This window comes from Chelonia mydas, chromosome 11 (genome assembly GCF_015237465.2).
Source record: "Chelonia mydas isolate rCheMyd1 chromosome 11, rCheMyd1.pri.v2, whole genome shotgun sequence".
In the NCBI taxonomy this organism is placed as follows: Eukaryota; Metazoa; Chordata; order Testudines; family Cheloniidae; genus Chelonia; species Chelonia mydas.
The window spans coordinates 41,491,503-41,517,186 of record NC_051251.2 but is presented as its reverse complement, the minus strand read 5'-3'; the positions used below and the strand labels follow the sequence as shown (position 1 = coordinate 41,517,186).

Here is a 25,684-nt window from a genome sequence, read left to right as displayed (position 1 = left end):
GTACTAGAGAATTCCCTTTGCTTATGGGAATCCTAATCTGGTTGCTTAAAGATGTTTTAAATCTTCAAGCTGCTCGAACCCTACAAAGCAGACTTAGGTGGGACAAAGGATCTGGTCTTAAATGCCTGACCTTTATATATATTATGTCTGAGTAACAAGGTTTTGTATGAGTCTGTTTTTCCTTAAAAAAAATGTGGAAGGTTATATAATGCCCTTCCCTGTCGTTAGATCAGGAGTGTATCTCTTTAGACAGTTAAGGATTCAAATTCTTCGAACATTATATTCATGAAAGGTGACCAGAAGAGGGGAAAAAACAGATTTGTACGTTTTTCTTCTTTGTGTATAAAAAGGTTTGAAAAGCTTAAAAACAAAAATCTCTTGCTTGTGTTTACATTCCTGATATTTCTGAGAGAGTTTTATTTTCCCTGGTTTGTGGAAGGCTTTGGGGAGTCGGATATGAATTAGGAGTGCTTTCCACCCTTAGTTGAAAGGGTGTGAATGCTGAATCCCTAACAAAAGATTTTTTTTTTCCTTTCAGTTTTAGGTATTTAAAACTTAGGTATTTAAAAATTGAATGTTTTAACATTTAAAAAACAAGCCAGACTATTTATTTTAAAAGGTTTGAATAAAAATTGCTTCTCTTAATCAAATCCAAGATTTTTCTGAGGTTAAACCTATGAGTTATCTATAAAGTCTACCAGGAAAAATAGTAGACAAGACCTGTATTTAAAATGCATTCAGAAATTTGTCTCATTTTATATCTATATGATCTGTATTTTTTTTAAATAGATCAGGCAGCCTTTATACATCAAAAACAAGCAAAAGGGGACAAAAGACAATTGTTTCTTTTACAGATCTATTTTAAAAACAGAAATAGAGCCCATATTAACCTAAGTACTTCGTAGTATTTTGGATTTCTTTATGTGCTAGACAGTTTTAGTTGATATTGTTTGGTAATGAAACCTTTAACTTTTATCTTTCAGCAAGATTCCAGCCTTTCTGAACGTAGTGGATATTGCTGGTCTTGTGAAGGGAGCCCATGCTGGCCAGGGCCTAGGAAATGCCTTTTTGTCTCATATTAGCGCCTGTGATGGAATCTTTCATCTGATGCGTATGTAAATTCGTTAATTCATGTGAACTGTTTAGCGTAAGAATAATATTGTAATGTTTTGTTAAACAAAAACTATACAGTTAAGTAGAAAATGTCTATTTAAATGGGAAAAAATTTCTTCAGTTATACAGTTGATGCTTATTGGGATTCTTTTCGTACATGTTTTCGAGAACTCTCCCATTCTCAGATATGTAGTGACTTATTTACTCTTGATGGCATTGTTTGGTGTTCCAGCAAATGTAATCTTGAACTGATTTTTTGGGTTTGCAGTAACTTTATCTTTATCTGTTTTTCGGGGGAGGCTCAGAATGGAGGGATATCTTTAATTTCACAAACAAGGAGGAATGACAAGTGTTAATGGAAGGCTGAACAGTGTGAGGGGAACATGGTGGTGGTTTATAAACTGGTTACAGCACTACCTGCATCTCTGTTCTTTCTGATCTCTGAGTGCATCTCCTCAGATCTTGGACCTGCACAATCCAAGGATATAGTGATCACAATGTGCTGGGCTTCCTGATTATAGGCATCCAGAAGAGGTCCAGGCAACAACTGAGGATCTACCCTTTGAGGGCAAAGTGCCTGAATGGATCAGACACTCTATATTCCCTTAAGGATTTGAAGATGACACTGAGATCTCAGGGAATTTATGCTCCAGTTCCATACCCTAGCCCCTCCAGGTATCTGCTACCTCAAAGACAGAAAACACTCTGGTTTCCAACCAGAATATCCTCTGAAAAAGACCACGCTTTTACAGTTTCAGGGTAACTGCACTTCTAATCTCCCCTCTGTGGTCCTTTTGAGGAATGCCTGCTCAGTTCTCAGGCCTCTAGCTTTCTCCTCTTTCTGGGCAAGGACCTACAGCCTACCCCTTCTGACTGGGAGTTTTATGCTGCAGTCCCTCTGCATGTCACTGTGATTATCCCAAGCAGGTCTGATAAAAGTCCAGCCCGGGGTCCTTAGTTTCTCTATAATGACAATGATAGTGTTTTTTACTAGTGACCACACAGATTTTCCAGATTAGAATATGTTTATTTACAGATAAGAAGCATACAGACAAAACCTATTCAAGTGCATGTCTTCATAATGAACACCAATAAAAGTTTCTTGATTCCCTCTATAAGGATAATTCACCTGGGAGTGGAAATTGCTACTTCTGTGGCAAAGGTCTACTTGTCACTGGACAGATTCCACAAGATCCAGAACCTGATGTCCAGGTTGGTAAGATTTACCAGGCCACTCTGTGTCTGCAGCCACTGGGCTTCCTGGTTTTATGTATAGGAATCATCCCATGGCAAGGCCTCATATCAGGTGTCTGTAAGCTTTTTCTCTTAAAAGGGTGGAAACGTTCACTGCAATGCATGCAAGATCAGGTACTAGTTCCATACCAGTGCCGAAGACTTTAAAATGGGTGGAAAATCCCAGAGATCGTTCACAGGGGTCTTTCCATATGCCTTCCAGACCCATGGGTACTCACAAATGATGCCAGTCTATGGGATGGGGGGGTACATCTGGGGCACAAGAGAATGCAAGGTATCTGGAACTCTAGGGAAAGAAACCGGAGTATCAACCTGTTGGTCTAGACCAGGGTGGGCGAACTACGGCCCGTGGGCTGCATCTGGCCCATCGGATGTTTTAATCTGTCCCTCAAGCTCCTGCCAGGGAGAGGGATTGGGAGCTTTCCCCACTCCGGTGCTCCAGCCAAGGAGTGGGGTCGGAAGCTTGCCTTGCTCTGCGCTGCGTCGCTCCCGGAAGCAGGAGCAGCCATGGGGTTCCACACGCTGCCCCCACCCCAAGTGCCAGCTCTGAAGCTCCCACTGGCCGGATACCGCGGCCAATGGGAGCTGCGGGGGTGGTGCCTGCGGATGGGGCAGCGCACAGAGCAGAATGGCCCCGCCTCCAGAAGGGGGTGGGCCACTGTTTGTTTCCAGGAGCTGCTTCAGGTGAGCGCCGCCTGGATCCTGCACCCCTGAGCCCCCCACCGTGCCCTCAACCCTGTGCCCCAGCCCTGATCGCCCTCCAAATCCTTTGATCCCAGTCCGTAGCACCCTCCTGCACCCCAAATCCTTCATCCCCAGCCCCACCCCAGTCTGCTGCTCCAGCCGAGAGCACCCTCCTGTCCTCCATCCCAGCCTGGAGCACTCTTCTGCACCCCAAACCTCTCATACCCAGCCCCACCCCAGAGTCTGTACCCCCAGCCGGAGCCCTCATCCCCCCCGTGCTCCCGAATCCCCTGCCCGAGTCAGCCCTCCATACAATTTCCATACCGAGATGTGGTCCTCAGGCCAAAAAGTATTCCCACCCCTGGTCTAGACTGACAGCTCTGAGCTCATACTAAGGTTCCAGTTACCTAGAGGGGGATTATGTTCTGGAGCAGTTGAACAACTCAGTCACTGTGGCCTGTATGCACAAACTGGGGGAACAGGGAGAGTAACTTTACGTGCAAAAGCAATGGAAGTAATGGAATAGGCATAAAAGAATTGAAAAGGCATCTGGCTCAGCAGATGCACTGGCAACAACTCAGAATGGTGCCTAAATCAGGAAGTCTTCACTCTGATCTCACAGGGATTCAGCCTCTTGGTAGTTGACCTGTTTGCCAGTCACAAGAACACAAAGCGGCAGGGATGCAGATCCCAAGGCCCTGGAGACTTATGCTTTTTCACACAGATGGCCACAAGGCCTGCTATATACATTCCCTCCCTTTTCACTTTTAGGAAAGGTGGGTCCAGAGTATAAGGCATGAAGAAGCAAAGTGATAGTACTAGCTCTGCATTGGCCAAAGAGACCATGGTTCTCTGATCTGATGGAATTGAAATTAGAATTACCATTGCAGCTTCCATTGAGACCAGACATCCTTTACCAAGGCCCTTTTCTCTGTTCTGACCCAGACTGTCTGACAGTCTGGCTATTGAGAGGGAAGTGTTAGCTGCATTTTATCTATCTTCCAAAGCGATCAGAACTCTCCTCTACCCCAGGAGAGCTTGCACACTAAAGGCCTGCTACGCCATCTGGACCAGGCTTAGCTTGTGGTGTCAAGAATACAATAAAAATCCCAAGGAGCCGGGTGATATATCCGCAATGAAGTACGTAAACAAGGACTCTTCCTTCTCAAGGAAGCAAGCAAGCTATGAAACCTGTGCCCTCTTAACTCTGATAGAAGTCTGTCTTTCACCAACCATGAGTGGTCATTGCTGAAATCCATCAGCAGTTCAATATTCTACAGGTGGATGAATCTGGTGAGAGACCTGTTTGCCACCAAGGACAGTGCCAAGTGCCATAACTTCTGTTTTGGAGGAGGCATGAATCCAGGTGCTTTGCCAGGTGCCTTTTTTTTTTTTTTTTTTTTTGCTCCTTCCCATTGATTCTGTTCATCCCCAGCCTGATTGCTGAAGCCAGAGAAGATTGGGCCAGACTCATTCTCATAGTTCCCTACTGGGCAAGGCAGTTCTGGCTGACAGACCTGCAAATGTCCATGCAGCCATAGATCAGGCTGTCAGCTCATGCTCCTCATTCTTGCTATCTTGAAGAAGATACTGCTTGCTGGTCACCTATAATGTGATCCACAATTACACCTACTCATAGAATAGTTAGTTACCCTACAGTAACTTCCTTTGAGATGTTGTAGTCAGTATGGCTCCCACTGTTCATCCCCGCTCTGTCCTTCATGCCTGTATACGGGAGCATAGGGCACAGAGCATATGCATGGCCCCAACAGACAATGCTATTTAAAAGATTCTGAGCTCACACGCCAGAGGCGCATGTGCCTCTGCAGTGGAATCCACACTGACTAAAACATTTTGAAGAACCAGTTAATTTAGGGTAAGTAACTTTTAATGTTCTTTTAATGATGGAACATATTATAGGAAGGTAGAGGGCCAGATCCTCGCTCAAGTAAATTTGATGTGGGTTCATTGAAGCTGACTTACTCCAGCTGAGGTGCTGGCTCAGAATCTGGAGGCCTTACTGATATGTGAATTGACGTATGTAAATAGTCATAAACTGCTTGAATATTGCTTGAGATGTGTTTGTTATAATTAGGAAACAAAATACATATGTGAAAAACTACTTTTCTTCAAGGTCAGTTTTTGTATAAAGCAGTATGGCAATCTTTTTTTTTTTTTTTTTTTTAAACCATGTAGTCAGCTACAGTTGTAATCATGCTCAATATTTTTGAAATCTTGTTTTACAGGTATCCTTAATGCACTTTTGTTTGTTGGCAAGATATTCTGAGATATTGCAGCAGTTATGAAATTATTGTTGCTTTAGGTCTTATTTTCTCCCTAAGAATGAACAAGGCAATGCTGGTGCCTTTTAGATGATCTCTATCTCACTTTTGCTTGCCCTTCTAGCAACAAGAATGGATGAAACTGCGTTATATTATTCTTTTTTTAACCAAAATTGAAGTCTGTTAGACTTTAAGGTGTGCTGATTGCTCTGTAGACATGAAGAACTTAAGTAATATCTAGGGGTATATTTATTTCTAATTTGAAGCAAATTAGTTTGGATATGAGATGTCAAGTTTTTTTCCTAATGTAAGCTACCTATTCTTTTTTTTTTTTTTTTGGTACTTTCTCCATAATGCTATAGGGAAAAAATTATGTGGTGAGGGAGACTCTGCATTTTTCCTATCATTTTATTGTTGCAACAAATTTGGGGTTAATTGACAAGAATATTATACATACCTAGGTAATATATGTGGAATTGCTTTCAGTACTAGGTACTCACAGTATTTGTACTCAAATATGTCTTTGGTCATCTCAACAAAATATTGTACGTTTCCAAAATGGCATATTTTTTAAAATTTGTTTCAGTTAATAGTGTTAATACATCTGAACCATCACAGTGGCTAGATGAAAACTGTCAGTTTTTAGTTACCTGAACCTATCATTTAGAACAAAAGCATGCCAACCATTTGATTTACAGTAGGGGAAAAAATTAAAACTGTGGTTTGAAAGTAAATGGTTCCAGTAGTGCATCTTATAAACATACATTGAAGCTTGCTTTTAAAATCTAATTCAGTAAATATAAGCAAGAATAAAAATTAGTTTTAATTATTGCTGAAGGAATCTGTCCCACAGCTCTTGTTTTACTGCAGTGGTACAATAATACAAAATCTTTGTTCTCACCACTTAGTATGAAAATGTGAGTATAAGTATTTAAGGATTAAAAGAGGAATCTAGACACACAGTACCTGAAACTGTGCAAACTCTTTGATATATGAACCAAAAAAAAGCATTTGTGTGATTGTGTGTGTGTGTGTGTGTGTGAGCAAAGATCTATAAGTTGCACAAAACAGTCTGAATGTGAAAACACTGGCAAACTCTACTTTGAAAAATGCAATTAATAGAGTCAGTTTTTAATCTCAACAAAAATGCATAATTATTAGTTGATACACTAGTCATTTTTAGACAAGACAATCTCCATTTATTTACACGGTGCAGTCTAATTCCATTTATTTAGGGGAGTGCAGATTGAACGTGGGGAGATCATTACTGTAAAAACAAAAAAACCCATGCCCCTTACTTTAAAAAAAAGTCAGATCATGCAGAATAATTTTAAACCCCTAATAACTCAAGCCAATCAAAAGTCTTTTAAAATATCAGAGTGCATATGTTGAACTCAAGGAGTGTCTCCATGCCACATTACAGGTTTCTGTCTGGAACAGCTGAAGCGCTATAGTTGGTTGGTTGTATTTTTTTTTTTTTTTTTAATGTAATCACAAACAGCTTTTATAATGGCAAGTAGGTTTTCTACAGAGAATCCTCTGTTTCGCATAGCTTAGTATTGGATTACCTTGTCAGTAGTTGTTAGAGAAGCATCCATTGGTGGAATTCTTGATGCCCAAAGAAGCCTGTAAACTGTGACCCAGCCCTAATCTGCATTATTTTTCTCCCAGATTACAGCATGTACATGCACTTTCTTCGGTCCTACAGAATTTTGAAGTCCTAGATTGTGAAGCTACTTTTTCTTTTTAAACTATTCTTACGTTAGCTTCATTCTTTCACATTACTGTCCCCATTAGAAAGGTTCATTTAGACATCAAGAGAAGCAGCAACAATTGTTTTAACTCAGAACAAAAGCAGTTTTCTGGACAAGTTTCTGTGGCCTCTTCCCATAGTCTCAAGACAGAATGTTTGTGTTCCCAGAGAGCCTGTAGCCAGGTTTGATGGAAGAATTATTCACTTTTCTCCTTGGGCAATCTTTTTTCCTTTTTCCTAGCTGCATAGGGCAAATGAGTTTTGAAAATAATAGAGAATGTTCTTTCAAAGTCCTCTGTATGCCAACTTCCTACTCCATTCCTTCTGTATCTCTTTTTATCTGAATGTAATGAAGGGTGAGATTATTGCTGTATTTGAGTTACCAACAAAAGTAATAGTTTCTTGTTGTGGGAAAATGTTTTATTCCTCTTGTGGAGATGTTGGCAGCGATCATTCCTTCTTTATGTTCACAGGATTTGTTCAGGCCTGAGGGATGCTTATTTCCACATCTGTCCAGTCACGTAACAGGAAATACTACTTTTAAAAAATATATATATTTTGGTGGGAGAGAATTATTTTCCATGCCAACTCTTATTCTGTAGGTTTTCAGCAGGTCCCTTAGTTTTCCTACAATGTCGGCAGAAATTGTGGCACACTTGAGATATTGGGTATTCTTGATATGCTTGGATGATTATCATTAAAAGCTCAGGTGCCTCAAGGAAATCTCCTTTCTGAAAGCTGTTTGCTCTCTCTTCCAGTAATTGGACCTCAGAATAAACCAGAAGTCAGCATTGATTCCAACTCCAAAGTTTACTTTCTTATGAGCGGTTTGAGATTCATGCAAGAACATACCTTATTCTAGATGGGCTTCTGTACATTCAGGTGCAAAAAGATACAATTACTTGAGACTTTCAGGTTGTTATACAGACACTGAAGATGCTGGGGCTTGTGGCTGTTTGCATACTTATGTGATCCCCTATGCCGGATTATGAATGAAACCTCTTCAGAGCTGGTTCAGGACACTTTAGAGACCAAAGATCATATGTGCAGCTGGCGCAAATCAGTGCAGCTGTACTGAAGGCACTACAAAATTCTGCACTGGCCCCAAATATGGATAGCCTTTCCAAGTGGTTGCAAGTGCTTCTGTTGCTGATAAATTTGCTGCAGTTGAGTGTGGATATTTTTGCATAACGAAATATGTGGGATTTGGGACACTCAGTCTGTACTAGAATAATGGTAGGCAAGGAGGCAGCTAGTCTGGAGTGGATGCTCATTCCTATGAGAGAGAAGTTTGGGGAGAGAATCTTGTTCTGAAGCTTCAAGCAGCTCTTCAGGTTCATAGAAACTTGGTTTTTGGGGAAGAACTACAGCTGGCCCAAGTGTAAACAGACAATATTGCTGCAATGCATTTTTTTGAAACCTCAAAGAAAGGAGCTTTCTGGGTACTATGTCAGGGGTCTGGTAAGCCTTCTCTTCCAGAAATGAGACTACTAGGTACAAAATACAACATGAAGAATTTCCATTATTATGCCAGCCCAAGCACAGACGTAAAATTGTATGACAGATGTGTTCTTACTCAGATGAGATAAAGACCTTCTCTGTTTGTGAATTTTCACGGATTCCTTTAGTGCCTTGACCAAGATATGAGAGAGAAATATTTTGGTTGCCCTGACATGGTCATATTATTGGTGGTTCTCCAGCCATCTGGATGTGGCAGTAGAAGCTCCTGTACAGTGCCAGAGTACAGTTGAGCTCCATCTCAATAGCACAGGGGTGGGCAAACTACGGCCCGCAGGCTGCATCCGGCCAGTTGGACCTTTTAATCTAGCCCTTGAACTCCCGCCCGGGAGCAGGGTTGGGAGCTTTCCCTGCTTCGGTGCTCCAGTCAAGGAGTGGGATCAGGGTCTTGCATTGCTCCGCTCCGCACGGCTCCCGGAAGCAGGAGCAGCTAGGGGGCTCTGCACCCTGCCCCAAGTGCTGGCTCTGCAGCTCCCATTGGCTGGAAACCGTGGCCAATGGGAGCTGTGGGGGTGGTGCCTGCCAATGGGGCAGCGTGCAGAGCGGTGTGACCCGCCTCCGGAGAGGGGATGGACTGCTGTTTCCAGGAGCCACTTCCGGTAAGTGCCACCTGTTCCCCTGCCCCAGCCCTGATCACCCTCCAAACCGCTCCATCCCAGCCCGGAGCACCCTCCTGCACCCCAAACCCCTCATCCCCAGCCACACCCCAGAGTCTGCACCCCCAGTTGGAGCCTCACCCCCCCGGTGCGTCCCAATCCCCTGCCCCAGCCAGCCCTCCAAACAATTTCCATACTGAGATGTGGCCCTCAGCCAAAAAGTTATGCCCACCCCTGCAATAGCAGAATCAGGGTCTTTTGGACCAAGCTCCTTATCAACCACCGAGGAGTTGACTTACACTGTTTGTCAAGTATGCCAGAATGCAGGGGGCGAACAGGTGAGCCTGTGCTCTGATCACTCAGATGTTAATTAGTTCCCACTGGGAAAGCTGATGCGGATAATTAGACAGGCTGGAGGAGGAGCCAGTTAGCCCTTCAGCCCAGGGCTAATAGAGGCAAGAAGGAAGTGCTAAGGTGAGGCGGGAGAGGAGACATGGACTAGTTGAGCCTAGTTACCTAGAGGTCTTAGGAGGAAGACCTGTTTCCTTAAGGTCCTAGGGAGACGGCCAAAAAGCAGAGTGATGTAAATAGACTGTTGCACAGGGATTGTTGTGGAAATGGTGGAGGGAATTTAAAATAAAAGGGTACAGTGAAGGTACAAACGCAAGAGCCTATGCGGTTTCTGCTGGGAAGAAGGCAGGACAGGTGCCATGGCAGATTACCTCAAGGAACTACATATACTTAGGTTGCAAAAGCCTCCTGTGTGGAAAGCATAGGCATTAAAAGCATTTCTCTGTGGTTCATAGATAAAGGTTTTAATCCTATTTCTTCATTGATTCAGGATGTGTTCAGCTATTCGGGTGACCTTTTGAAAGAAAGGTCTGGTAGTATTATAACAGAAACTGTAGTCAGCTGCCATATCAGGATTCATTAGTGTTTACCAAATGTACTATTTAAATGTTTTTGAAGAGGTTATTATATGCTTACGGGCCTAGGTGGATTTTGGATAACAACCTTGGCTAAACAGATGAAGATCTGGCATTTGTCCCAAAGAATGTAAATGTAAATTTAGATGTGACACCATGAATGAGAATAACATACAGTAATTGAATAGGCTATGGTAGGACATGTGCCGATTTTTTCAGTGTGCCAGGGGATGCTTGACCCCTAGTTCTGCCCCAAGGCCCCACCCCTGCCCCTCTTCTTCCTGTCCCGTTCTGTGTCCTCCCCCAAGTGTGCCATGCCTTTGCTCCTCCCCTCTTTTCCCCTCTCCCCAGCTCATTGTGGCAGGCAGGAGGCACAGCGAGGTGCTGATCGGTGGGGCCCACCAGCTGTTGGGAGGCGCTGGGAGGGCATGGGGGAGCTGATGGGGAGCTGCCAGTGGGTGCTCAGCACCCTCCATTTTTTCCCCATTCTCCATCCCCACAGCACCCATGAAGTTGGCACCTATGAGGTAGGACAAGACTTGCAGATTACAGCAATGACAAAAATGACAAAAGTCTTACAGGGAAGAACATTGGATTTTTGAATAATTAGTAAATTATGCAAAAAGCCATATATAAGTTATGTGGAATAGTTTATCTCTTAGTTTAGCACTCCAGGGTAATAAATAAAATCTGTTTTTCAGTGCAGAATAATAAAATTTCAGTGTTGTTTCAAATATATTGTTGTTTCTCTCTCTCATGGGCACATTGTTATAGACATTACATATATATTAGTTCTTGCCTAAAGAGTATGAACTGAAAAGTAATTGTTTGGTATCTTTAACCAAAAAAGTAGTCATGTAGTTTTCTGACAAATTGACTTCTGAAAAGAAAAATTTCCAGAAAACTACATTTTTGGGCACAGGCCAAGTATGGAACATTTTGTTCCCAAGGTTAGATTTTTAAATTTATTTTTTAAAGAAATCATTGGGGAGTGAGTGAAAATGGGAAATTTTAATTGAAACTGTTCTCTATCCGCAGTAGCTTTTGCTCCTATGTTAATGCTATGGTGATATGACACAAATTCTTTAAGCACTTAAGTAACTGAAGCTTTGTCCAGCTTCCATTTTTCTATGTTTGTTCTATATTCTATGAATGATTTTCATATTACTGTGCTCTTTGTAGTGTTTCGGGCACATTTGGGGTGGTGGTGAATTGGAGTAGGAATATTTTCATTGTTGTACAATGTAGATTGTTTTACTAAGGTGGAAGCAATGTTTCTCTCTCAGTTGCAAAGCTTTAACTACCTTTCAACTTTACAGCAGGGTAGTCACAAGCACATATATCAAATTGCTTTCTTCTCAGCATGGTGGTTTTGAAATAGGATCCTTGGTATAAGTGTTAATTTGAAGATCCACCCTTAAATAATGTCTGATATCAGGATGAAGCAAATGGTAGATTTAATAGTTCCCTCTTGATTTCCCCCTTCTTCTCCACCCCCACCCAACTTTGTTTTTAAACCTTTACCATACTGAGGAAGTTGTTTTTCTAAGCTTGCTTCTAAAGCCTGTTTTCCATTTTAATTCAGATTTCATCTGCCTCACTGCACTGGAGTAGGGACCCTATTTTCTAGAAAACATGTCCCCCCCCCCCCATCTGTCATATTTTTTGTTTCTTTAAGCAAACCTTGTATTTTCTCTTTGTTTTGTTTTTTTAAGTTACAGGAAATCAGAGGGAAATTTTTGTTAGTAAATTACTTCATGCTCTTTTTAAAAAAAAAAAAAAAATCTTGGTTTAGGAGATGTCTGGTAGTTCTGTTGAAATCTCACTGTGTTAAGTGAATAGCAAATAATAATTCAGCATGGTAAATAACACTGGGAAATTCATGGGAGCGCTTAGCAATAAGTCAGGCTTTTGTTTGGGAACAGACAGGACAGAATTATGCCTTATAACCATCCTACTGCAAAATCACATTGGAGGAGAAATGACTGGTTTCACTAGTCTTCTCCACAAGAATCATTCCCTAAAAAGTTTTAATTAATCACTTTGTTACACAGGTTTAAGACTATGTAACTCCATTAATGTTCACCACATTCCAGCTTAAGTTGCTGAACAGGGTTTGGAAACATATAAATCCATTCTGCATGAATTAAAATTTGCACACGATGAATTCAGACCGTGTGACCTATTTAAAAATATTAAGGATCTAATTCAGCTAGTCCTGGAACCCACAAGAGGAGAGGCAGTTCTTGATTTAGTCCTAAGTGGAGCACAAAATCTGGTCTAACAGGTGAATATAGCTGGACTGCTTGGTAATAGTGACCATAATATAATTAAATTTAACATCCCTGTGGTGGGAAAAACACCATAGCAGCCCCACACTGTAGCATTTAATTTCAGAAAGGGGGGTACACAAAAATGAGGAAGTTAGTGAAACAGGGTAAAGTGCAAAAAGTGAAACCCCTGCAAACTGCATGGAAACTTTTTAAAGACTCCATAATAAAGGCTCAACTTAAATGTATACCCCAAATTAAAAAAAATAGAGAACCAAAAAAGTGCCACTGTGGCTAAACAACAAAGTAAAAAGAAGCAGTGAGAGGCAAAAAGGCATCCTTTAAAAAAAGAAAGTTAAATCCTAGTCAGGAAAATAGAAAGGAGCATAAACTCTGCAAATAAAGTATAAAAATATAATTAGGAAGGCCAAAAAAGAATTTGAAGAACAGCTAGCCAAAGACTCAAAGTAATAGGAAAAGAATTTAAGTACATCAGAAGCAGGAAGCCTGCTAAACAACCAGTGGGGCACTGGGCGATCAAGATGCTAAAGGAGCGCTCAAGGATGATAAGGGCATTGCAGAGAAACTAAATTAATTCTTTGCATCTGTCCTCATGGCTGAAGATGTGACGGAGATTCCCAAACCTGAGCCATTCTTTTTAGGTGACAAATCTGAGGAACTGTCCCAGATTGAGGCGTCATAAGAGGAGGTTTTGGAACAAATTGATAAACTAAACAGTAATAAGTCACCAGGACCAGATGGTATTCACCCAACAGTTCTGAAGGAACTCAAATGTGAAATTGCAGAACTACTAACTGTAGTCTGTAACCTATCATTTAAATCAGCTTCTGTACCAAATGACTGGAGGATAGCGAAAAAGGTGACAATTTTTAAAAAGGGCTCCAAAGGTGGTCCTGGCAATTACAGGCCTGTAAGCCTGACTTCAGTCAAGACTATAGTAAAGAACAAAATTGTCAGATACATAGATGGACATAATTTGTTGTGGAAGAAGCAACATGGGTTTGACAACAAGGGAAATCAGTCTACTAGAATTCTTTGAGAGGTCAACAGGCATGTGGACAAGGGGGATCCAGTGGATATAGTGTACTTAGATTTTCAGGAAGCCTTTGACGAGGTCCCTCACCAAAGGCTCTTAAGCAAAGTGAGCAGTCATGGGATAAGAAGGAAGGTCCTCTCATGGATTGATAACTGGCTAAAAGAGAGGAAACAAAGGGTAAGAATAAATGATCAGTTTTCAGAATGGAGAGAGGTAAATAGTGGTGTCCTGCAGGGTCTGTACTGGGCCCAGTCTGATTCAGTATATTCATGAATGATCTGGAAAAAGGCTAAAGAGTGGGGTGGCAAAATTTATAGATGATGCAAAACCCTCAAGATAATTAAGTCCCAGGCAGACTGCAAAGAGCTACAAAGGATCTCAGGTGACTGGACAATAAAATGGCAGATTAAATTCAATGTTGATAAATGCAAAGTAGTGCGCATTGGAAACATAAACCCAACTATACATATAAAATGAAGGGGTCTAAATTAGCTGTCACCATTCAAGAAAGAGATCTTGGAGTCATTGTGGAAAGTTTTCTGAAAACATCCACTCAATGTGCAGCAGCAGTCAAAAAAGCGAACAAAATGTTGCGAATCATTAAGAAAAGGATAGATAATAAGACAAAAAAATATTGCCTCTATAAATCCATGGTACACTCACATCTTGATACTACGTGCAGATGTGGTTGCTCCATCTCAAAAAAGATATATTGGAATTGGAAAAGGTTCAGAAAAGGGCAACAAAAATTATTAGGGGTATGGAACGGCTTCTGTATGAGGAGAGATTAATAAGACTGGCACTTTTCAGCTTGGAAAAGAGGTGACCGGAGGGGGGGGGGGGAATATGATTGAGGTCTATAAAATCATGACTGGTGTGGAAAAAGTAAATAAGGACGTTTTATTTATTCCTTCTCAACACAAGAACTAGGGGTCACCAAATAAAATTAACAGGCAGCAGGTTTAAAACAAAAGGAAATATTTTTTCACAAAACGCACAGTCAACCTGTGGAACTCCTTGCCAGAGGATACTGTGAAGGCCAAGACTATAGCAGGGTTCAAAAAAGAACTAGATAAATTCATGGAGGATAGGTCCATCAATGGCTATTAGCCAGGATGGACAGGGATGGTGTCCCTAGCTTCTGTTTGCCAGAGGCTGGGAATGAGCAATGTGGAATGGATCACTTGATGATTACTTGTTCTGTTCATTCCCTCTGGGGCACCTAGCATTTGGCCATTGACAGGATAGGAAGACAGGATGACTGGGCTAGATGGACCTTTGGTCTGATCCAGTATGGCCTTTCTTATGTTCTCAGTACTGCATTACTCCAGTTTTACATTGGTGTAACTCTACTGAAAACTGGGTTGGAAAACTGTTTCAATGTGATTTTTTTTTTCCCCACTAAATTTAAGCTAGAGTTAATTGGGCTTTATTTTGTGCCTCCTGTCTCTCAGTAGGGTTACTGAATGTATTACCTTAAGTTCCCTAAATTTGTGTACTTTGATTTATAAAGAGGAAATCCTTTTTTACGAGTACAGTGGTGATTGCAAAATGACTTCCATAAATAACTAAGAAAGATGACTTATTTTGTATCGTTTACCCTCAGGACTTAATATACTTTTTTAGAAATTTTAAATACAACTTTTGGGCAAGGCAGAACATTTGCTATAAATATGTGATCTATCAAATGTTTATTTTTTTGTAGCTATGTATATTCTGGGTATGCAATATTTTTGTGATCTCAAAGTAGAAATCATCCTTGCCGATTTATGCTGCTGGAAACTGACAGCTATAAAGAGGAGATATATGATGATATATCACTTAGCTACATTACATTGCACCAGCATTTCAGTGAATAAAGAATCTTGTCCCCATGTGTAATCTTTGCATTGGCAATTTTATAATGGCATCATTTCTTTTGTGCTGTAGTTTGGTTGTGTCACTATTTTCTGATATTTGTAACTTACATGTCAAAACTCACCCTGAAATGAATCAAAACAAGAATGGCATCGGTGTCTCTCACAAAGTTTTAAACTATATTTTTATTGTAAGTTTTAGCTAAAAGTTTTAGATGCCCTTTTAAGATGCATTTACACGCTCTTTTGTTTCCATGTAACTAAAATTAATTGCAACTGTTAACTTTTTAAATAATGTAGGATAATCCCTTATTGCTGTGGGTGCTGGTGTTTTGGTGTGGTTTGTGTTTCCCAGATTAACAGGATTTAGGTTGGAAGGCTATGACAGATACAGAGGCAGCAGTGGGAGTGACCCAAGTAGTGGAAGACACAGTGAAGATGACTGGATGTGGAAGCTGCGGTAAGTACATGATCCTGGAGGGGGTACCTGGAAAGAGTTTTGTCTGCATGAAGTGCCGCCTGATAAAACTGATGGAAGAAAAGATCAGAGGACTGGAGATGCAGGTGGAAAGTCTGGTTGAGTTTAGAAGGGGGTTCAAGCAGATTATGGAGCAAAGACATGAGGCGGCTGAAGGGAAAAGCTCAGACTTGCAGATGGAAGCAGGACCGAAGAACTCTGAGGGGAGAGTGCTTGGTGAAGAAAATGGACAGTGGAAGCATGTGACTAAGAGAACCAGGCAGAGGAAAAGATGGGCTAGTGAAGGAGAAATAGAGCTCAAGAACAGGTTTGCAGAGTTGGAAAATGAAGAAGGGGCTCAACAGTTGGTCACTGAAGGTGGAAGGGCAAGGAAGAAGAGAAGAGTGGCTAGTCCTATAGGAAAAGGGGAAGAGTCAAAGGAGACTACTCCAAATATGAGCCCCAGGAGGATACAGGATGGGTTGAAGAGGATTACAAGGGAGAATAGGAATGGAAAGAACTTGTAGCCAGAGGGAACAGGGGATAGACTGGAGAAACGCACCGTCACCAGGAAAAGGCAGATCTACGTGATCGGGAACTCCTTACTGAGAGGAATGGACAGGCTTGTAACCAGAGCTGATCCAGAGAATAGAAGGGTGTGCTGTCTTCCAGGTGCTAAGATACGGGATGTGGACCTGAGGTTGAAGAGGATCCTAAAGGGAGCTGGAAAGAATCCACTGATCGTCCTTCATGTGGGAACAAATGATATGGCTAGATTCTCGCTGGAATGTATCAAGGGAGACTATGCCAGGCTGGGGAAGATGCTTAAGGAAATCGAGGCTCAGGTGATCTTCAGTGGGATTCTGCCTGTTCCTAGAGAAGGGTAAGAAAGGTGTGACAGAATTATGACTATCAACAGATGGCTCAGGCAATGGTGCTATAAGGAGGGCTTTGGGATATATGGCCACTGGGAGGCATTCATGGACAGAGGGCAGGTCTCTTGGGATGGACTTCATCTGAGAAATAAGAAATAAGTGATGAAATGGATAAGACATAGTCCGTCTGGGCAAAAATCACATTGGGGAAGAAAACTAGTAGAGTCCGCGCCGTGATAGTGCTTGGGGTGTGCTATAGACTGCCGGCATCCAATTTGGATATGGATAGAGCCCTCTTTAATGTTTTTAATGAAGTAAATACTAATGGAAACTGCGTGATCATGGGAGACTTTAACTTCCCAGATATAGACTGGAGGACAAGTGCTAGGAATAATAGGGTTCAGATTTTCCTAGATGCGATAGCTGATGGATTCCTTCATCAAGTAGTTGCTGAACCGACAATAGGGGATGCCATTTTAGATTTGGTTTTGGTGAGTAGTGAGGACCTCATAGAAGAAATGGTTGTAGGGCACAACCTTGGTTCAAGTGATCATGAGCTAATTCAGTTCAAACTGAACGGAAGGATAAACAAAAATAAATCTGCGACTAAGGTTTTTTATTTCAAAAGGGCTGACTTTCAAAAATTAAGGAAATTAGTTAGGGAAGTGGATTGGAGTGAAGAACTTATGGATCTAAAGGCTCACATTCTTTACCCGATTAGGCACAAACATTCTATAGCCAGAATTTTTAATGAATCTGTAAACCAGAGGTTGTACTGTATGACTGGAGAATTGCTAACATAGTTCTTATTTTTAAGAAAGGGGGGAAAAAAGTGATCCGGGTAACTACAGGCCTGTTTGACATCTGTAGTACGCAAGGTCTTGGAAAAAAATTTTGAAGGAGAAAGTAGTTAAGGACATTGAGGTCCATGGTAAATGGGACAAAATACAACATGGTTTTACAAAAGGTAGATCGTGCCAAACTAACCCGATCTCCTTCTTTGAGAGAATAACAGATTTTTTTTTTTAGACAAAGGAAATGCAGTGGATCTAATTTACCTAGATTTTAGTAAGGCGTTTGATACGGTGCCACATGGGGAATTAGTTAAATTGGAAAAATGGGGATCAATATAAAAATTGAAAGGTGGATAAGGAATTGGTTAAATGGGAGACTACAGCGGGTCATATTGAAAGGTGAACTGTCAGGCTGGAGGGAGGTTACCAGTGGAGCTCCTCAGGGATCGGTTTTGGGACCAATCTTATTTAATCTTTTTATTAATGACCTCGGCACAAAAAGTGGGAGTGTGCTAATAAAGTTTGCGGATGATGCAAATCTGGGAGGTATTGCCAATACAGAGAAGGACAGGGATACCCTACAGGAGGATCTGAATGACCTTGTAAACTGGAGTAATAGCAATAGGATGAAATTTAATAGTGAAAAGCGTAAGGTCATGCATTTAGGGATTAATAACAAGAATTTTAGTTATAAGCTGGGGACGCATCAATTAGAAGTAATGGAGGAGGAGAAGGACCTTGGAGTATTGGTTGACCACAGGATGACTATGAGCCACCAGTGTGATATGGCCGTGAAAAAAGCTAATGCGGTCTTGGGATGCATCAGGTGAGGTATTTCCAGAGATAAGGAGGTGTTAGTACCACTATACAAGGCACAGGTGAGACCTCATCTGGAATATTTTGTGCAGTTCTGGTCTCCCAAGTTTAAGAAGGATGAATTCAAACTGGAACAGGTACAGAGAAGGGCTACTAGGATGATTCGAGGAATGGAAAACCTGTCTTATGAAAGGAGACTCAAGGAGCTTGGCTTGTTTAGCGTAACCAAAAGAAGGCTGAGAGGAGATACGATTGCTATCTATAAATATATCAGAGGGATAAATACCAGAGAGGGAGGATAATTATTTAAGCTCAGTACCAATGTGGACACAAGAACAAATGGATATAAACTGGCCATCGGGAAGTTTAGATTTGAAATTAGATGAAGGTTTCTAACCATCAGAGGAGTGAAGTTCTGGAAGAGCCTTCCAAGAGAAGCAGTGAGGGCAAAAGACCTATCTGGCTTCAAGATTATACTCTATAAGTTTATGGAGGAGAAGATATGATGGGATAACATGATTTCGGCAATTAATTGGTCTTTAACTATTCATGGTAAATAGGCCCAATGGCCTGTGATGGAATGTTAGATGGGGTGGGATCTGAGTTACTACAGAGAATTCTTTCCTGAGTATCTGGCTGGTGAGTCTTGCCCACATGCTCAGGGTTCAGCTGATCGCCATATTTGAGGTCGGGAAGGAATTTTCCTCCAGGGCAGATTGGAAGAGGCCTGTGGGTTTTTCGCCTTCCTCTGCAGCATGGGGCACAGGTCACTTGCTGGAGGATTCTCTGCACCTTGAAGTCTTTAAACCATGATATGAGGACTTCAATAGCTCAGACACAGGTGAGAGGTTTATTGCAGGAGAGGGTGGGTGAGAGTCTGTGGCCTGCATTGTGCAGGAGGTCAGACTAGATGATCATAATGGTCCCTTCTGACCTTAATATCTATGAATCACGTGCAAGAAGTGCTAGCTATGGTGGAAGAATGTGGAGTGACACACACATATGCAAGAGTATAATGTACTAGCATCAGCCAGTTTGAAAAGAAAAGCCAATACTAGTGCCATTGGATTTTTCTCAATAAATACAAAGGACAGCAGCACAGTAGTCTGTTTTTTGTGTAGAAAAAGTTCTGGTAGAGAGAAAAAACATTAATAGAGGTATCTGTTCAGATAAACCACTTGAGAAATAAGCATGCCGGATTGGGGTAAGCATTTGCATAGCATGTAGCAGAGTAGATGGTGGACATAAGTGAAATTGGGAGTAGATTAGAGGCAAGACCAGACATCCCATTGTGTGACAACCATTATTATCCCTTTACTCATGCCTATTCTGGTATACAGTGCTATGGAAAGAAGTACTGTGATGAAGGCTGGTGCTGCAGACAAATTTTGTCTGATGATATAACCTACTTTTTCAAGAAATAGTTGAAAGAGCAACAAAATATAGCATAAACCACTCTAATATGGATGGTTAATACAAAATTGGCCAAAATGCTGGTGATGAACATAAATAATTGTAGTCAATAAGAAGCTAAGAATTTTTGGCTGTTTCAGATTATGCAGTTCCCAGTAACAAATTTAAAGGAAAAATTGATTCTTCGAGTAGTGTCCCTATGGGTGCTCCACTGTAGGTGTATCTGCATCCCAGCACTGCCGATCAGAGAACTTTGGTAGCAGTGTCCTGTTGGCCTGCACATGCGGTGTGTCTCCTCGTGCTGCGCCATGAGGCTAGCCCCAGTGCACATGGGTTAACCGTCCTCAGTTCCTTCTCAACCACCCCAGCTAGAGATAGATGGCACTTTAGTTGTCCATTCACGTATCATTAACTCTTTTACAATTGCTATTTTTTAGCTGCCTTTGAAGCGTCTTTTGTGTGTTTAACTCGTTCTACTGTTTGTTTTCCCATTGCCGAAAAGGAAAAAAAGACTTGTTCTTTGTAAACCGCTGGAGAGGTACAGGGGAAACAGACCCCCTGGACAAGAGTAAGCCCCAGCTCTCTCGGTGTCAAGAAGTGCTGCACTTGTAGTAAGGTGATCCTGGTTGCAGACAAGCACTCCCAATGCATCCGTTGTCTCGGTGAAGGCCACAGCCAATGAAAGCGTTCCCTCTGCCAGCAGTTCAAGCTAAGATCCTGTAAAGACAAAGAGCTTCGCCAAAAAATTATCTTTATGGAGGTAGCTCTCCAACCCCAGCTTTCTCGCAGGCATGAGTCTTCCCCTCAGCCTTAGACTTTGAAGGATAGTGGGTCAAAGAAACAGACTGGGAACTCCTCTCTGAAGTAAAAAAAAAAAAAGAATGGAAAGTCCTCTCACCAAGTCTAGGGATATCCAAAAGCAGTCGCCATCTTGCTTGGTATTCTCGGCACTGCCGGCACCAAGACCACAATCTGACATCACGATGACTGTCAGTATCTGGTACTGCTGACAGGCCCATGGACTCTTTGGGCACAGGAACCAAATCTTCTGTCCAGAGAGAGAAAGGAAAACACCCTATAAAGACGCTTCTGGTACGCGAGTCAACATCAATACCGCCATTGACAATAGTCTGCCCAGCAACAGAGAGACTGGTACAGACAAGGTCTCCATCTCCCTCGGCACCACCATGGGATGATCGGTACCAGCAGAATTCCACCAGGCTGGTGACCTGGGCATGATAGAGGTACCCGGCTCTCCACCCTTTGATACCGATGTCACGGCACTGAGCCTTTGCCAGGCATGTTGAATATTCCCGCAATCATGCCTACCCCCCTGTCGAGTGAGGGGTTGGATAGTGAGCCTGAAAAGTACTTTCACAGTACTTCTCCCAAGCTCCATATGGGACCCACTATCAACAGGTTCCAGAAATATACCCACAGATGGCACCACCACCATCTTGTTATGGCCACCGATGGGCACCTCCACCGGGCCCTATGCCACTACAGTGGCCATACTGGGATCCTTGGGCACACACTGACAGCACTGAGGGCCTCAGAGCCTTGGGAGACAGAGGAGCAAGAAGGGCACATGGAGGAGGAGGTAACACCTAAAGCCATATCCTCCTGTTCCCCGGACAAAGTGGTTATGCCTTCACCACTGTCCATGTCCGACAACTTCTGTCTCTTCTAGGAGCTGGCAAAAAGAGTAGCGGACACCCTTCACATACCACTGGAGGAGGTCAAAAACACACACCACCAGCTAATCAATATCCTCCACTCACTGTTGTCCTCGAAGATCGCCGCCCTAATCAACGAAGCCATTGTAGACCCTGCTAAAACAGTGCGACAAAACCCTGCATTGGTATCCCCGACGTGCAAGTGTGTGGACAAGAAATACTATGTGCCTGCAAAGGAATCAGAGTTCCTTTTCTCCCACCTGCCACTCACTTCTATCATGGTGGATGCTGTAAACTCTCGTGGCTGGCAACATCATTTCAGGGCAACACCCTAGAGCAGGGAATGGAAGCGCCTCGATCTCCTTGGCAGGAAGGCATATTCCTCTGCCATCTTACAATTTCGTATTGCCAGTTACCAGGTGCTCATGGCAACCTACTATTACACAAATTACAATAAACTGAATGACTACTGATAAGCTGTCAGAGTGTCATCGGGAATCCTTCAAGGCCATCATTATGGAGGGACAACTGGTGGCAAAAACATTGTTGCGGTCAGCCCTCGATGCCACCAACATGGCAGCCAGATCCATCTCCATGGTTGCGGTGATGATACAGGCATCTGGCTCCACTTTTCGGGGTTCCCGAAGGAGGTGCAGACAACAGTGGAGGACCTCTCCTTCAAGGGTATGAAGCTCTTTTCTGAGAAGATCGACGCCACCCTCAGGTTGCTGGGGGGAAATCTGCACACCGCGGCAAAGGAGACGACATTTTAGTTCCCAATCCAAACGCAGAGCTTATTTGTCTCAATTCCTATCACAGCACCATTTATGAGCCACAAAGAAAAAAGGGAAAATTTCCGAAACGTAAGCTGTTCTGTCCACAATTTTTGACCCAGCCCCCTGCCTCTAAGCACCAATTTGATGGGCAGGTCGAGGTGCCGCAAGACCACTTTCCACTACTGTCTATGACCGTGCACCCATTTGGCCATGCTTGGCAGCGTTCCGCAGTGCCTGCGAATGCATAATGTTGGACAGATGGATTGGACAATCTCTAGGATCTGGGTACTCCATCCACTTCACCTCTCTACCTCCTTCAAAATGCCCTTCCCTGTCCCTCTTCCGGGACCCTTCTCACAATAGTCTACTACAACAGGAGATTGACTCCTCCAGTTAGGCACTATAGAACCAGCACCTCAGCATCTACAAGGCAAGGCGTTCTACTCTCATTACTTCCTAATACCTAAAAGGAAGAGTGGTTGGAGACCCATACTTGACCTCAGAGCTCTGAACAAGTTTGTGAAAGCTCCGTAGTTCAAGATGGTCACCTTTGACGATCATTCCATCTCCAGAACAGATACTGGTTTTTGACCCTCGGCCTACAGGATACCTACTTTCATATTTCAATACTACCATCTCACAGATGATTTCTCAGATTCACTCTGGGACATGATCAGTACCAATAGAGCGTCCTCCCCTTGGGACTCTCATCAGCCCTGAGAGTATTTTTCAAAGTTTTCCTTGGTATCCACTCATTTACTCTTGCAGGGATAATGATCTACCCTTACTTGGATTATTGTCTCCTCAGAGCCCGATCGCTCCAGGAAGCTTATGGAGCCATAGACACCATGATAAACTTGTTTACAGAACTCGGCTTTCAGATCAACACCCAGAAGTCAACCATCATGCCAGTGCAACACCTGGAATTAATAGGGGCTGACCTGCTCTACAGGCTAAAGTCTTACTACCTCGATACAGGTTCCTGTCCCTGGTCTCACTCATAGACATGGCTCAGTGCAGTCCCCAAGTACCAGTCAGACTCTGACTCCAACTGCTGGCATACGGCGGCAGGCACAGCTATGATATTGCACGCCAGACTCCAGATGTGATGCCTCCAGGTATGGTTCATTTTGGTTTACAGACTGAACAGAGACTGTCTGGACAAACCCGTCACTGCCTACCAGGATCAAAAACTCCTTGGACTGGTGGAGGAACCCAGCTAATGTACACAAAGGGATCCCCTTCTCGCAGACATCTGCATCACACATAAGATGGGATGCACATTTTAACAGCCTCCGAGCACAAGGCAGATGGACAACTGTGGCGATATCACTACACATCAATCTCCGTGAACTGAGAGTGGTCAGGAATGCCTGCGCCCATTTCCTCCTGCTGATGGCAGGATCACATACGAAGATCCTAACAGATAACATAGCCTGCATGTACAACATCAACTGCCAGGGAGGGGCCAGGTTTCCCTCCTGATGCACGGAAGCCATGAGACAATGGAACTGGTGCATCTCTCACAACGTCACCTAGTCCGGGGCTTACCTCCTGGGCATGCAGAACTTGATAGTAGACAACCTCAGTCCCAAATTCCTGCATGATCATGAGTGGGAGATGCATCTGCCAGTACTCAATGACTTGTTCACACGATGGGGAACACTGTCTACAGACCTGTTTGCCCCTTACTAGAAAAAGAAGTGTCCACACTACGGTTCCAGAGTGGGGATGGGATAGCACTCTCTGGGTGATGCTCTTCTCCCTTCGGAGAAGGACTTTGTTTATGCCATTTCCCCATTTCTTCTCTTGCTGAAGATCCTGCTAAAAATAAAAAGGGACGGAACTCAGGTCATCCTGATTGCTCCTACTTGGTTGACACAGACCTGGTACCCTTACTTGACACAGCTGCAACATGCCTGCCAATTTCCCAACCATTCCACTCCTCCTCTTGCAGGATAAAAGGTGTACCCTACACCACCTGAAAGCATGTCTCCTGCGTGGTTCCAGCACCTAGAAAGTTCCTGCTCAAAAGAAGTACAAGAGGTTCTATTACACCGTAGAAAGTCCTCCACATGACTGACTTATTTGCAGTAATGGGCCAGGTTTCAGATTTGGTGCATGTCCCAACAAATCTCTCCAATGTGAGCAACTCTTCCACATATTCTGGAATATGCTCTGACCCTTAACAAATTGAAGTTATCCCTAAACTCTCTTAGTGTCCATCTGGCAGCTATCCTAGCTTTTCACCAGTCCGTAGAGGGGTACTCAGTACTATCGCACCCAACCACTAAAATGTTCCTTAAGGGAATAATAAACCTCTTCCCTCAACCTTGACTCCCTACCCGCCCATGGGACCTAAACCTGGTTCTGAAAGATCTCTCCCCTCCCCCCCCCCCCCCCCCCCCCCGAACCCATGGCCACCTGTTTGCTAATGTATCTATCAGTGCAAATGGCCTTCCTGATAGCAATTACCTTGGCTAGAAGAATAGGGGAGATACATGCGCCATCCAAGCTGCTCTTTTGTCCCTCCCTCCCCCTCCACCCCCAAGTATTCTTTCCAGACAAGGTTATATTGAGGCCGCATCCAAAATTCATTGCTAAGGTAACCTCTCCTTTTCACATGAATCAGTCAATTCACTTTCCAGTCTTCTACCAAGCCTCACCAAGACAATAGGGAGGCTGTACTATGTATCTTAGACGTTAGAAGAACCCTAGCATTCTATTTTGATAGGACAAAGGCCTTCAAGAAGTCTCCTAGACTTTTCCTCTCTGAGGTGTAAAGATCCAAGGGCTCAACGACATCAGTCGAAAGACACTCTTAAGTGGGTCTCGAATTGCATCATACAGTGCTACCAAATTAGTAAAGTGACCCCTCCAGACTCAATTTGTACACATTCCACAAGATAGATTCCTCATCTATCGTCACCTTCAAGGATATCCCTATCTCAGAGATCTGCAGGGTGGTGACATGGGCGTGAATCCACACCTTCACAGAACTCTATGCGATCACTGGAGACTGCCTCCGATGCCATCTTCGGCTCCATAGTACTGTCATCTGTAACTGACCTGATTCCGAAGTGCCAGCTCTCCAAAACGGGTTCTACTTGGGAGTCACCTACGGTGGAGCACCTGTAGGGACACTACTCAGAGAAGAACTTACTCATATTGTGCATTAACAATGGTTCTTTGAGATGTGTGTCCCTGTGGGTGCTCCACAAACTGCCCCCTTCCCCTCTACTTTGGAGTTTTCATTTATGACTCTGCGATAGAGAAGGAACTGAGGATGGTTAGCCCCCACATGTTGGCTAGCATTGTGGCGCAGCACAAGGAAAGAGAGAGTGCGTGTGTGGGCCCAACGGACGTTGCTACCGAAGTTCTCCAATCAGCAGCTCAGGGACGCGCACACACCTACAGTGGAGCATCCCTAAGGGCACACCTCTCGAAGAACCATTGTTACTGCACAAGATGAGTAACTTCTTTTCCACCAAAGGGGTCCTAGACTATTAAAATCATTCCAAGCATTGCTGTCCAAGATTTTGAGATAATCTGAAATAAAATATTGCTG

General features: G+C 43.0%; 1 protein-coding gene across 6 annotated transcripts in view; it reads left to right on the top strand.

Moving 5' to 3' along the window:
- Positions 1–25,684, top strand: part of OLA1 (Obg like ATPase 1) — a 209,474-nt gene that overhangs the window by 32,128 nt on the left and 151,662 nt on the right. For all 6 annotated transcript variants that reach the window (XM_037911886.2, XM_043525485.1, XM_037911884.2 and 3 more), the window contains one exon: positions 984–1,111. In XM_037911886.2, coding sequence (XP_037767814.1) covers positions 984–1,111 — 128 coding nt within the window. The remainder of the gene's footprint in view (positions 1–983; positions 1,112–25,684) is intronic.